Below are 14,688 nucleotides of genomic sequence, written 5' to 3'. Positions count from 1 at the left end.
ATACTTTTACAGTTGTATCTAGTTGAATTCTAACCTTTTCAAGACTGCGCTGTTTGAATAGTACCTTTTATAAAGCACCTCCTCATTCAAGTTGAGCTTCTTATTGCAGATAATTAGTTATGAATAAGCCTTTGTCCACAGAGCTTACAAGAGCCCAAGCTCATTCCACAGAGCCTGATGAAGTAACTCAGATGGCATTCATGTTTAGTTCATAGTGACTTGACCTGAATTCAACCTGTCTGATACAAAGATGAAAACCTTTCCATATCATTATAAAACCCCTTCAACCATTCTTCATCTCTAAATGCTAACTTCATTATCCCCTAGCTAAGCAGTAATCCAGCTATACATAATAGCTTTATAATAAGCTGCTTCATTTTCTACAACCCGTGTTCTTTGTTTTGTCACCTTCTTTGCTTTTAAGTCCTGCTTTGGTCGAAAGAACAAGAGAAAGAAAAGCAAACACTTGTTCCCCGTTACTGGTTCCAGTGCTTCCACTAGGAGGCCAGCTTTGCCTCACAAAGTTCCTGCTCCTCTCCCACATGCAACTGCAGCTTGTGTCCTATATTGTCAGGGTCTAGAAGCCTTTTCATTTGCCCCTCTGTGAGTTTCTGTGCAGGCATTAAGAGAGCAGTACCTCAGGCAGCCAGAGCAACCCTTTGTCCTGTGGTACTTGTGTTTCCCAGGATAGCTGTCCTCTGGCAACCAGAGTGTGGAGGTAAAATTCCTTCAGGTGGATGCAATTAGAAGTTATGGAGGACCCTCTATCAGGAAAGGTTACAAGGCATATTTGCAAAATGTGCATAGTTCAGGATTTCTCAAGGCAGCTAGAAAAATGGCAAAATATGCCTGAAAAAAAAAATTAATAAAAAAAATAAAAGTAGTGCCTTGTTATGAAAAGCTTATTTGTAGCTTATAGTGCATGAGATCTCTAAAGAGACGCTGCAGGTCCCATGAGGAAGAAAGCGAAAAGGCTTCCCTGGGGAAAACTGAAAAGCTGTGTATATTCCCTTGGGTGCAACCTGACAGCTTCTTACTGAAGGGCTGGTCTCATCCCACTTAAGTATCTCATCTGAGTGGTTAAAGCTGTTAACCTGAGAAGAAAGCTTGGTTGCTTTGCAATTGCAGAATGCAGAAATAGACTCTCACATCCCTGTGACCTTGTCTTTGGCTCTAGACTGCCTTTGGTTGTTAGCACAAAGTCAGAGGAAGATATTGTTTGATTGGTTTAGAATCATAGAATAATGGTTGGGCAGGACCTCCGGAGCTCAATGCAGGTGTAATTAGATGACATTACTTGGAGACTTATCCATTCCAGCCTTGAAAACCATCAGAGACAGAAATTTTGCAATCTCTCTGGGCAACTTGGTCTTATACTTGGTTATGAGTAATTAGTAGCCTTACCTTTAAACCTTAACCTGTTGTGGGGAGAGCAAAATATATTTCTATGCAGAAGCATCTGCTTCAATACAAGCATCACAAGAATATGCAAACTGTATTCTCTTCTGAATCTTCTTCCAGGGCAGTCATTAAATACTGCTTTTGAACAATAAGTTCTTGGTTGTGTATGGTGATATAAAGAATATAGATGTGTTTGGTCTTGTAGTATACATTTTATTGATAGATTTCCAGTCATAACCCATAAAGTGATAGAAAGCTCCCATCTGCTATTTGCCTGTTGATGCACTTAGAGCCTTACCAAAGTCTTGAAGCACCAAAGTCTCAAAATCGGGATGGGTTAAGCTCAGAGAATTACTGCAATAGAGGAAAACTTGAAGATCATTAAGACAAAAAGTCTGTTAAAATGTCAGAGTGCATTGTATGCTGCAGTCCTGAGCTCTGCTGGGACCCCTTGGAATGTCTATAATAGAAAGTAATAAAAAAGATCTGCAGCGGGTTTTACCACTATTTTGCTGCATTTCCTTCACTGTGAATGTAATGCATATTGTAATGCAGACTTTCTATTTCAGCCTTCAGTCATACAGTCTCTAGTTTAAACGTTTGGTAAAAGCAAAATTTTGCTTTTAGTGCTACCTTTGTCCCCTGGAGACCTAGGTTTTGGCAGATAGGCATGGGTCAGGCAGGTGGAGCAGCTGGATCCATAAAACTTCAAAAAATAACAAAGGTTAGGGTTAAGTTCTTATTATGAGTAATTTTCACACCTGCTGGTTAAGATTTCAAAGAGTAGTATAGGTGTGTAGTTACACATTATAAGGGTGCATGATTGAGAAAGCTGAATTAGATTTTAGCTATTCATATTTCCTCCTTTTGTAAAAGGCCCTGAAAACTACTAAAATCTAGTCTGGATGTTGAGGCTTTATAATTATCCAAGGGGCAGATTGTTAAAGAGGTTGGCAAATTAAACACTGAAATATATTCCAGGATTTCAGCAAAAACTGCTACAGCTATTTCTTCAGATCCTATAGCACACCATGGCTTATTTTGTTGACTGCTATTTAAGGTTTTACAGAGGCAAACAATATGGCTCTTGATGGCACGTGTATTGTCTGTTGGTGTCATAGAGACTAGCCTGGTTATGTTAAACCCTGGGATGGTAGGGGAATGATGACATGGGAATGATGCAAAACCAAACTTTTCCTTCTGTGTTTTGTGCTTTGTATGAGTCCTCAGTGAATGTACAAGCAGCAAATAAGAGGTAAGAATCTGATGATGAAGAATGACTGGGCTGCAGTGAAGATAATTGGGGGTAAATGGAGGAGAGTGAGAATCCTTTTTTGCTGCTTTTCTTTGGAGAAAGTGAGAAGCTCCTCATGCAGATTTCTATGCTGTTCAGAGGAGCCTGTGTTTATGCTGAAGGAGGAAAAGATTGAAGAAGATGCTCATTATATTGTCAGAAGCTTCTTGCTTCGTTTCAGTACTGCAAGCTGCTAGCTCACTGGGAGATATGTATAGGGACTGCATGCTATTCCTAGGGATTTGCATTGTCTTGTTTTTCTAATTTGAGAAAAATGTGAGTGCTTATTGAAGTGAGAAGATTGACAGTGCGTGCTGCTGTCTGGCCCAGTGGAGGCAGATGTTTATGAAAGATTACCCCTACAGCTTTGCCAGCATATGTATCTTAATTGTCCTTTGCAGTTGCCCTGGTGCTCTTGGTTCCTGTACTGTTCGTGTGTAATTACAAAGTGCTTCTCAGTGCTGGAGAAGCCCCTGAAGATTGGGAGAGTCTGTCGGTTCAAAGGCAGGCTGGAAGTCTAAATATCTATTCACAGCTTTCCTAATATTCTCTCTTCTCCCCCTCCTTCCCTTTATCTGCTCTCTCTTCCAACTGAAGGTTGCATCCATTCGCCTCATGTTCCTTCCTGAATCTCTACCTGCCTGCCTACTTTTTGTACCTCTATTAGACCTCACAAACATTTAGCTTGCTTCTTGAGCTCAGCCTCTTATCCTCCATCTGAGCTTGGTCAGAGTTTGACTTTACTGGACTTGTCGTCTGGCTCTCCCCACAAGTTCATCTTCCAAAGCTTTTACATGTTATGACTTTCTCAGATTGCCTCAACCAGAACGGCACTGAAAACCATAGGAACCATAGCAAGCTGTTAAATTGAAATGAAAACTCGTTAGTTTTGTGTGGCTGACACAGTGACCCACGAGAGACATGGAGAAGTCCCAGGCCGTTGGTCTAGAAAGCGTGGGTAAGAGTGTAAAACCATGTAACTGCAAATGAGCTCTCTGGGGCAAAGTCTGCAAATTTCACTCGTCTCCATTTGCCTTTTTTTTTTTTTTTTCTTTTTTTGGAGAAAGTGTTCCCTAAATGAGTGTGCTTTCATGCAGTCATATCCCTGACCTTCAAGTAAACTGTTCTGAACTGCAAGCAACAGACTTAATATGAGTCATTTATAAAAGCAAAAAATCCAGTCATCCCTATTATCTGTTGATCATAACTTTGTCTGCTGTAGGGTAGTGATCTTGGTAGCCATTAGAGAGTTTCTGAGATAATAACTATCCATTTGATTTCTTTGAAATGAATCTTTTGGTCTGTCCCAAACCATGCTCTTAGTTATTTTGGATGTGTTACTTCACCAAAGATTCCAGCAGTCTGATCTTTCTCCCTAATTTCCGCCTAAGAAGCAACAGTAAAAGTAAGGATTATCAGCCGGGTATGTTAGTCTGTGTATGTTCTTAGGGAATCCGTGCTACTTGGTATCATCAGGAATTAATTAGATTAGTCATGTAGACAGACGTACGAAGGTAATTTGTGCAGAGAGCAATGTTTGTGCAAGCTGATTGACTTCATTGCAATTGCCTGTAATGGAAAGTTCAGTTTGACCTATTTTCTTCAATTCTCCTTAAAGCCAGATGACTCAGACCCTTCTGGAGCCAGAGGAGACAGAGCACTGTGTATGGCTCAGTCCTTGAGTGCCTGTGACAGGGAATGTAAAGTCTTAGGCTTCTGGGATTTTGTGATGTTCATGTCCGTGCCACATGCTGTAAAAGGGTTTGAGTTTCAGGATATCCCAAGTAGCAGATCTAGAAAGACTGAGGTTTTCTCTGGTGTCTCAAGTTGATCACCCAAGATTTCAAGCAGTAGCAATTACAAGTAGTTTTTTGGGGTTTTTTAACAGTGTTTCTTTTATTTCCATCTTCAGACATGGGCAATTCTTGAGAAAATAACAAAAAAAAAACCATTGTGGCATCTTGAAAGGTGATGATTGTGACCTGCTTTACTGAATTTTGATTGCAAGAGTCTCCAGAAGAGGCTCTTCCAAGTCATCAGTTTGTCACACACAGAAGGCTCCATCGGTTCCACAGAGTTTTAAGTTGCTTCATTCTGTGTTATAAATGTAAAGCTTCTGCTGCTTTTTACATGTTATTTTAAGTCAAACGTTTTGTTCAAATTAATATTCTTGTTATTAAATCCTCCAATTGCCTTGTTTGCTTTGCTTTTCAGACATGTAGTATTACTTGGAGCCAACAAAGCCACAAGTGCCCAGTTTCTATATCCATAGGAAAAGGTATAAAACTAGCCCATGAGGAGGGAACAGTTTTGCCTGTTCACCACCCAGGAGTGGCCAGTGCTTGACTTTATTTACTCCAAATGCTTGCACTCCTCCTCTGGACCTTCTCCTTCCCTGTTTCACGGCTAGGAGCATATCTGAGAAGAGTAAATCACATTCAGTTTTTCCCCAGGGACTTGCTAGTTACACAGGCACACACCGAGGCACGCTCTGCCTTCCCCCCTCACTGAGCTTTTTTTAGCATGCTATAGAGGAACATAACCTTGTGATGAATTACAGATGCATTACCTGACTGTAAGTTTGGGTTTGTGGGGGATTTAAATTATTTTTCTGCACCTGTACATAAGATAGCTCTCGTTTTGGTGGCAGGAAAGCAGAAGGTGCAGAGCTGTTTGTTTATTTATGAGCAGAAGGATGAAGGCATTGGGGGGAGGGGGTGTGTGTGGAAATCCAGTGTTTATTGGACTTTATTCAGTGCTAAGCAGGGAGTAACTAGCAAGGAATCTGCTGCATGTTGTGAGTCGTTAAGTCAGGAGTGCTATTGTGTGTTGGTATAGTTAAGATGTGCAGCCTTGTGAATTGCTAAATTGACCAGGCAGAACTTAATTCAGATTCCTCCTTGGTTTCAGTCTCATAATTGCACCAAGATTTTTGGAACTACTTTTGTTAACTTCAGGATCACAGCTAGATCTAAACTGAGAGTGCAGGACTGATACTGAGTCCCAGTTCATGCCTCTGCTTCATCCTGTGTGTATTATCATGGTAAAAATGGTGTAGGCTCTCATTCCTCTTGAAAGCCAGTTATGCAGGACCTGCGTAGTGCTCCACACAGATCACTAAAATTCTAGGTCCTCCTACATCTTAATCAGATAGAAAAATTCAGATTTTCTGAGAAGGAAGCTAATGACCTTTCTAGGACTGTAATGACTAATAGCTCTGATTCTAGGACTTGCAGTGTGTATGTAGAGCTAGAACTTCACCTATGATTTCAGCATAAAGATTGTCTCTTCCTTTGAGTGTCATCTAATGGTAGTGATTTCTTGCTCAGCTGTTTAAGCAATCCAGACTCCACATTGGTTCATTGCTGGTGTTTACCCATAGTTTCATCAGACCTTTGTGCATTAATTACACATACATGTTTGGGCATTCAAATGGCAGCCCAGCAGCTTTCTTTGTGTCCTCTCTGGGAGGATGACATGTTCCTTTTTATACTTGGGAGTCCTTTACCATCAGCAGTTCTTAACACTTGCAGTAAACAGGCGTTTCTAAGCTTACGTGTTTTTGTGTGTAACCTTTCCTGATCATTTTTGTCACACCATATGGTATCACACTGAAATAAAGCTGGGCTTTTCCTAAATAAGGAGAGGACTCCATCATTGCAAAATATGCGTACAGGATATGGAGAGCCCTGCAAGTAGAGCAAGAATGAGCTATGTGATGCTTCAACAGCATTGCTGAACATAGGAAGGCCAGGAAAGGGTATTTGCTTTCCTTTCTTCTCCCTTCAGTTTGCTTTTGTTTGTGTGGCACTCATCACCTAGCTCTCTTGGGCTCATGACTGTGAGGAGTAGCTGGGATTGTTGCTTACGAATGTGTTTATAGCTGCAGAACTAAAAAGGTCATCCTCTATTTTGGCCTGCAGGAGTCTCAGGCTGATTCTTCCTCCTTACCCTCCCAATTTTGCTGATGTGCCATGCAGTAAGCAGAAATACACAGAAGTACTGTTAGCCTAGCACCCTGGAGCCCCTGCTGTGGACCAGAGCCCTGCTGCACTGATTGCCTGGCAGACAAAAAATACTTGGGTATCTGGGTTTGAGTTGTGGCTTGCAAGTAGAAGGATTCTCCACCTGGCAACAGACTCCTTTTGGCAATTGTCAGCTGTCCTGAGGTGGCTTTTGGGGCATGTTTTAGCAGTGAACAGAGGATGCTACCAAAAAGCATTCTCTGTGTTATATTCTCTGTGTTAGTGGCTGATTAGAGGCATCCAAGAGTGTTAGTGGCTGATTCCTCTGTTGTAGTCAGTGGATTAAATTGTATGTATTTTCCTCTTTGCTCCAAGTTGTTCAGTTTGTTTCAGTATGTGTAATACAACATCAATGTATGTATTAATCACTAGAGCAGCTGGTAATTAATTAATTAATCTTTTACCTCTTTTTTATTCTCGCTGGGATTTATAGTACAGTGGGCAGAGGAAATAAGAAGGAAAGGGAAATATTTAGAAAAAGTTGCCAAATATTGTGGCATCCCTGCAAAAACACCATTGTTTGAATAGACTGTAAAACAAGTTAATCATGGTGTTTTGGTTAGAAAGACTAAACTGCCTAGAAGAAGTGGTGCTGCCTTGTTAGACGTCTGTTTGTCTAGCATTTTCACATGGATAGTGCCATTCAGTGAGCCATAGCTTCTTCAGGGAAACACTACAGCTCTCCAAGACAATCTTTGTATTGAAGAAAGGTGGCTTCCACGTGATTTCTGGTGTCCACCTATTTGTGCTGAAAGCAGGAGGGAGCCTGTCCTGCCCACACAGAAACCTCCATGTTTTTCATCTGAGGGTCTTAGGGCAGAATTCAGGGATGTCTGGACTGGTACTGGGCACTTGCACAGTCCTACAGCTTGGAAAAAGAAGTGAGAGGCAATCTTTTCTGTGGTGTGGAGGATTCTTGGTTCCAGCATCACTTTTTCTTTCACAGAGATGGCTTGAGGGCACAGTGTCCCAAAAAAGGCTCTCAACTGGGTTATCTGTGACAGGGAGAGACATGGTCCAGGGAAAAAACTGGAAAAACAGGGTGGAGCCTCAAAGATGTTGATGCAACTGTGAGTCCATATCTCAGTAGTCACCTGTTTAAAGGGGATGCTTTCATCTCTTGTTTATAGACAATGGAACTGGCAGTCTCCTTAATGGCAAAGGCTGTAGAGTGGGGTACTGAAGGTACAAATGATTTCCCAAGTTTATAGAAGAAGCAAATGTGGGCTGGTAATAGGATGCAAGTTTGTTGATTTACAGTCTAACATCCTCATAATTGATTTTTGCTGTCCACTCTACAATAAAATTATGCCTAGGTTTGTAGCCAAGTATTCAGGCAGTGAAAGAATTACTATGCTTTTGTTTTGTTATTTTTACTTCTCTTTAAGGCAAAGCAAGTCATTCTCAGCAGGAATACTGTAGTAGGTTCATTTTGCATTATTTGTCCTGGAACTTATTAGCAGTGGCAGCTTTCACCATAATTACACAAATAATAATTAAACATATTTTTGCTTTATGAGCTGTGGCAAATTCAGACTCTCTATAAGGCAGCTCTTAGGAATGAGGGCAATTTGCATGTTACGGCAAAGTGCATGTTACAAGAGACATAGTAGCAGATGGCTTCAGGGCTTGTTTGAGTTCAAAATACATAGATAGCACCTGCAAGTAAAAATATGTTGGATTTCTCCATGGTAGTTTGGAGTTCTTATCCACATGGGGTCAAGTGTTACCCACTGGACCAGTTATTTAATTTCCAAATGTCCCCAGACATGTCAGAGCAGCTGGGCTTCTGAAATCTCCTGGGATCTGCTTTCAAAAACTGTTCATTGCTGCAGTGTTCTGTGGTTCTTTGGTAGTACAGAGTGTGTGTGAAGCTGGACAGAGTCACTGAAGAGCTTTTGACTTGACCTGCGGAAATAGTTACACAGATGATCTCTTCCAATCACTCTCTGAGAAAGGGATTGCTACTGTCCCTCTCTGGAATTTGTTTGGGGTTAAGAGATAATAACAGAGTCACTAAAGATGCAGGGTTTGGGATGCTGAGTCTATTTTCTAATCTGAGGTGAATTACACAGTTTTATAATAAAAAGAGTTGGAAGAGGAGGGATAAACACTGTTGAAAGAAAATCCAGTGAAACAAAAAAGCTTAAGTTTGGAATGAGTGAACCATTCAGACTAAGCCTGATGGAGCATGTTTCTCTTGTTTCTCCTCTCGTTTTGCTATGAATAGTAGATCTCGGTATTTAAACAGTCTGTGTAAGTGTTCCCTCTCTGTCATATACAAACAACTTCAGAGCACCTTGAAATATGATTTAATAAAATTTGTCTGAAGAACAGAAACATCAACATCACTGGGGTTTTTTTTGCCAAGGAGCTGAGATATCAAGATTTTGTAACTAATTTGCCCAAGATCACAGAGGAAGACTGCAAAAGACCATTGACTAGACCCAGTTTTTCATGCCCTAAGTCCTAAAAGCTGAGGCACAACACCCCAATACTGCCCTGAGACAGCAGAATTGGTATTCCAGTTGTGAGTTCACCCCACATTTAATTAACACACATATTTTCCAAATTCAAGTATGTTCACATTTGGATGTACCTTCCCTTCCTGACCCATTTGTATAATGCAGCAGTGCTAGGTACTAGAGACACAAAGCTGTGAACTCTGAGCAAGTTCAGAAGGTGAATTATAGTCATGTCTTCTGCTCACCTAATTATTTTCACAAGCCCAGCTGAGCTGGAGGTGTTCTCGAAGACATTAAGTTTAGAGGGTGCTCTAAATCTGCTGCAAGTGTCTGAACTGCTGTGCAGCTAGCAGAGACCAAACTCTTCTCAGCTTTCACTTTCCAGGGTCCAATTTAGCAGTGTCTCAACGTCAGGCATTCAAAGAGACAGCTTTTCAAGTCCATTAATTCATAACTACATGATACACATATTTGGGGAATTCACCTGCTTGTTCCTGAATAATTCTGCTTTCACTGTTCTACCACTTACATGAAATGGGTGAGAATTTTAGATGAGCAACACATGCAAAATCAAGTCCTCTGGGGCAATACTTAACCTGAGGTGACTGACTCTATTCAGCATAAACCTGTATACATAGCCCAGTGTGCAGGACGCTTTGCGTGGCTTAGTGAGCAGCGTGATTCTGCTGAGAGCATGCTTCAACCCCTATTTCCAGGAGATATGATAACACCTAGTCTGACTTGTGAACGCTGCTGGGAAAAGGAAAGCCTTGCAATTTTTGCTGTATGTGACATCTGAAGGTTTCAGCTCCCAAAAGCACCAGGTGAGAAGTCAGACCTGCATCAGAATGACGCAGAAGTAGGTCAGCAGTTTCCTTGCATGCATCTTCTGTGTGCCTGTGCTCGTGTGTGCGTTCACACATTTGAGAAAACGGAAAACCATGGCACTGAATCCTTAAGTTTCTGCTCCGCCTTTCTTTAGGCAAAAGTCTTACTGTTTCATGTGCAGCTGAAGAAAACTGGGGCTGTTTTGGCCTTTTGTTGCAGTAAAACATGTGGCAACAATATGTGGAAATGGTAAAAGAATTGCAGAATGAGTGGATTTCTTGTAGCAGCGAGCAAGCGCTTTGGCTAAAAATAAGGAGAATGGTGTTATTCTTTGCCATGTTTCATCTGCCCCAATTGCACTCTCTGTTTAGTGCCTGCCAAACAGATAGCTTGCTGAAGATTTAAAGGAGCAACACTCTCAATCTTATAATAGCTACCAGAATAGCTGAGGTTATGATTTTTTCTTCAGGCTTTCCTTCCCAGAGCCTGCAAGAAGCAAGCCATCCTCGCCCCTGCTTCCCGCTTTCTCTGTGTCACAGGCACTATCCTGAGCTGCTGCTGCTTCAGCAGGTCGGGCAGCTTGGGCTGTTTACCGTGCTGTGAAAACAGAGGGCACATTTTGGGAGCAGCTGCACAGCAAGGGATTGACAGAGCGTCTGGCCAGAAATTATAATCCCCTTCAGACTGGGGGAGCTTTGGAAGCGTGCTGCCCAGGCTGCTCTTCAGAGCAGCTGCATTTTGGGCAGGAGGCTAGGGAGAAAAAGAAGGGGGTATTCATCATTAATTCAAACTGTCTGCAGTTCTCTGGGACCTCTGGTCAGCCTCAGCCTAGGAGGAGCAGTCCTGTTGCAGGGGGCTTGGGCTGAAGGCACCAGAAGGTACTGGCTGCTGTCAGTGGCTGGCATTGTGAGCCTCGGACAGGCCAGGGCAGGCCCCTCCTCTGTCTTTTAAAAGAAACGGGGAGAAAAAGTAAGAATGAGAAGCAGGAGGGGAGATGTTTTTTTCTGGGGCACCAGAAGCTGAAAACCACCTGCTGAGGTGAGGGGGGGGAGATGTGGGCAGCCCAGTGTCAGCCTGCTGGCAGTCTGTCCTTTGTGTGTAAAATGCTAATTACGGCAGGACAGGCTGCCATGCTGCCCGAGCACTAAGGCATATTCACCAGTGTAGGGAATGGCAGCATATCCTGCCAAGGGACCGCTGTGCCAGCCGTGCCAGTGACTGTGCCCCCCATGCCAGGGAGCTGCGGCCCAACGCGGAGCTCCTGGGGATGTGGGGGCTTGCCAGAACAGGGGGGAGGCACGGCAGAAGAGGAGGGAGCAGGAGGCGAAGGTGAAGGGAGGCTCCTGGGCTGCATGCAGCCAGCAAGGCAACCAAAACTGTACCAGGCTCTGCTAAGCCACCAACCATGCCTGGCGCCCACGGCTGAGGGCGAAGCTCATCATGGGCATGGCCGGAGCAGGGGCATGCCAAGCATCCTCCAGCCAAGCCCAAATGGATTGATGAAGGATCAGGGTCGTGGAGGGCAGGCAGCAAGGCTCAGGCAGCGCTCCTGCCTGCTCTGGCTCCCGCCTCCCCCTGCTCTCCCCCAGCCCTCCCCTTTCATCCCTGTTGTGTGTGTGGCAGCTAAACGCCGAAGCGAGAGGGAGCGGATGGCGGATTGCACGCATGCCGGGCAGCCTGGGATGTTGGCTTTTTCTTCTGCTGGCTGCAGGCAGGGCTCTGTTTCAGACATGAGTGGAGAGAAACCTAAAAAGAAAGCTTTCTATCTAGTGAGGATGAAGCCACTGAAGGAGCCCATCACCACTACTAACAACAATGTCTCTTTTGTGATACACTGTCACATAGGCAAGGAGATCAAACACATTTGCAGCAACTGCAGTCGCGGGGAGGAAGCCCGTGACGGTGAGTGCTGAGATCCTGTGGGTGTAGGAGAGAGGCAGGGGAGCGTGTGTGCTTGCATGGGGGGTGTGTGGACATGTGTGTGCTCCCGCCAGAGGCTGGGATGCTGCTCGGCTTGCTCCTCCACAGATCCCAGGGAAAGAGGAAAGGGAGTGCGGCAGGAATGTACCGGGCATCGATTCAGCGTGTCGATCAGAGAGATGCCAAGAGGGACATGTCCCCTCATTTGCCACAGGAGCTCTGTGCTAACAGTTAAGGAACCAACTCTTTTCCCCCCTCCCCCAGTTGCTATAGAAATTGCTGCGTGTATTGATTGTGTTTTGTTACCATTCCTGTGAATTTTAGATCAGGGTTTTCTGCTTTGATACATCAACTTTTTCCTCGTTGTGCTGCAGTAGAGTTTGCTTGACTCAACTCAGTATTTGGAAGGACTAGTTTACCTGAAATCCAGCTAGTGTGATTTTTCACCATGCTGTCAAATGCATGAGGGAAGTTGTGTTTTTATTGGGATTAATATAGTGCTCTTCATCAGACAACTGTTTTCATCCCTTCCCCCTCTCCTTTTGGGGCTGAGCAAAACCTCCAGAGGGTATTCAGACAGTGACGGTGTAATCAATCACAGGTGTTGCTACAGGTAAGTGTGTTCTTTTTATGTTTCTGGGAATGCAAATACTTGAAGGTAACAATGACAAATTATTTTGGGTATGCCAAAGTCAGCAATTAGGAGAAGCTGAGAACTAAAAGGAGCAGAGAAACATTCAGGGAAAAAACAACCTCACAGATGTTACCCCACATTCTTGTTCAATGTTGTATTACTTCGTTTTGTACTGTGTGGTTTTTACATCTTGCTTAGGAATGAAGGCACTTGACTTAGGACTCTCTATTAACTGATGTGGAAGACAGATCTCATTTTCTGAAGGTTAGGGAAAGGCTTTATTTGTGATAAGTATTAATATAAAATGTTAGAATTTTCTCAGCTGAGATTCTCAGTGGTTATATATATATATATATATATATACACAGTTGAATAGTTGTTGGAACTTCATTTTTCAGCTTTTGTCATTGTTGTTATTACTGTTAATAACCAAAGTGGCTTTCGTTTGCTCTATGCAAAAGAAAAAAAAATATTATTTGGGATCTGATGGTCCTTTGTCAGCCACAAGTCTGCAGTTTAATGAAGTAACTGTGGTTTTGCTGATGTCTCGTCAGAATTAGTATCCTGCTAGTGTGATTTTAGTTTCCTCCGATTAAAAAGCAGCTAAAGCTGAGGGAATTTGCTTTCAGTGGAAAGAAAGAAGATAGCCTGAGAAGCGTGGAAACCCACAGTGGGTTAAGCACTCTTACTGCTTATGCCACTACAGCAGAGGGAAAAATCTGATTAATGCAACGCAAAATGTTGAGTATTTTCTTTCTTCTTATGTACTGCTGGTGACAACAAGCCCCACAGATATTAAATGAAGGGCTATGTGCAGCAGCAGCAGGTACTTTACCCTATTAGCGTGTTTTATGTATCCTTAAAAGCAAATTAAGCCATTTGTTAAAAATATACTTTCCAGGATTAATTTAATTGACCTTAAATTCGATTACATTAACATCTTTTGCAAGGTGTTGGATTTTTTTGCATCCTTTTACTTGGATTCTTAGCACAGGAAGAAAAGAACATTGCTTTCCTCTCTTAATGCATACATATGTATGCATGGCTGCTCACAAATGTATAACTTCAGTTGCTTTTACTTCTTAACAGACTAATAGGAAGTATTTAAGGACTTTACTTCCTTTTTTATGTTTGATCATTTAGCTTCAAACCATTAGCTACTAGTAATGTAGTAACCCTAGAGAGACAAAGAATAGAGCAGAGGGCCTTCCAGCCAGCAGGCTTCCAGAGCATTGGTCCATTTTCACCCCCTCATTCTGTCGGGTAGGATTTCACTCCACCCCATACAAATAACTTTTATGGTCATAATTTTAAAAGTATATAACACTGGTATAGCCTTAATCCTTTCTTTCCCACCAACATGCATATTATGAGTTTCTTTCAGAAACTCATAGAAACTGTAGTTCCAGCTATGCCTTCTGAGCGCATTAACTCGATTGACATTTTTCAGGTCTGAAAAATAGCAATTTTTCCCTGGTTAATACCTGTTCTAGACCTTTTGAGGTTTGGAGGGAAGGGATGATATAGTGAATCATCACACCAGCAGGACAAATCAAGTAAAAAACTATGACCAGCTCAGATAGAGAGAAACCTTTAGGGATTTTGAGATGTCTTTGCAACCTCATAGTTGCACAGCCTAAATAGCACCCAGAAGGGGGACCAGTGAGTACTTCTTATGAGGGAAATGCACATACCTTTGCAGTGTGGACAACCTCACCCTCCTATTCAAAGCTATGTGTAGTTTATACGTGTTCTCGCAGGCCTGAAACTGCGCTAGTGAATCTAAACTATTGTGTGGGCCTTGTGATCCAAGCAACTATTACATTTGTTGGTACTGTGTACAAAGATCAAGATTCAGTTCTTATAGGATAGGCAAGCCAGTGAAATACATTAATTCGATGTTGAAATACCTTCCAAATACAGTTAAGAGTCCTGGATTCTAGTCATTGTCTTAGTCTGCGTTCTCATTGTACTACTGCACTGGCAGAACTGGGAGAAGGAAAAGTCATGCTGAAACAGAGGGAAAACTTTCAAAGACCACTAACTAATCTAGCAAAAGTCATGACTAGGAGGATAGCAGAAGAAATAACAGTGAAATTGAAGGAAAAGATGAAGGCAGGT

At 42.6% G+C, this 14,688-nt stretch overlaps 1 protein-coding gene across 6 annotated transcripts in view; it reads left to right on the top strand.

Moving 5' to 3' along the window:
* PHACTR1 (phosphatase and actin regulator 1) overlaps window positions 1-14,688 on the top strand; it is a 294,543-nt gene that overhangs the window by 140,420 nt on the left and 139,435 nt on the right. The window contains exon 1 of one of the 6 annotated variants that reach the window (XM_051611907.1): window positions 11,611-11,915. The exons of 3 other annotated variants lie outside the window; for them this stretch is intronic. In XM_051611907.1, coding sequence (XP_051467867.1) covers window positions 11,663-11,915 — 253 coding nt within the window. In that variant the 5' untranslated portion in view covers window positions 11,611-11,662. 2 more of the 6 variants (XM_051611911.1, XM_051611909.1) reach the window with 2 other exon arrangements.

Source organism: Apus apus, chromosome 2 (assembly GCF_020740795.1).
Source record: "Apus apus isolate bApuApu2 chromosome 2, bApuApu2.pri.cur, whole genome shotgun sequence".
In the NCBI taxonomy this organism is placed as follows: domain Eukaryota; kingdom Metazoa; phylum Chordata; class Aves; order Apodiformes; family Apodidae; genus Apus; species Apus apus.
The sequence above is the reverse complement of the archived record's forward strand: the minus strand, read 5'-3'. Positions and strand labels throughout refer to the sequence as shown.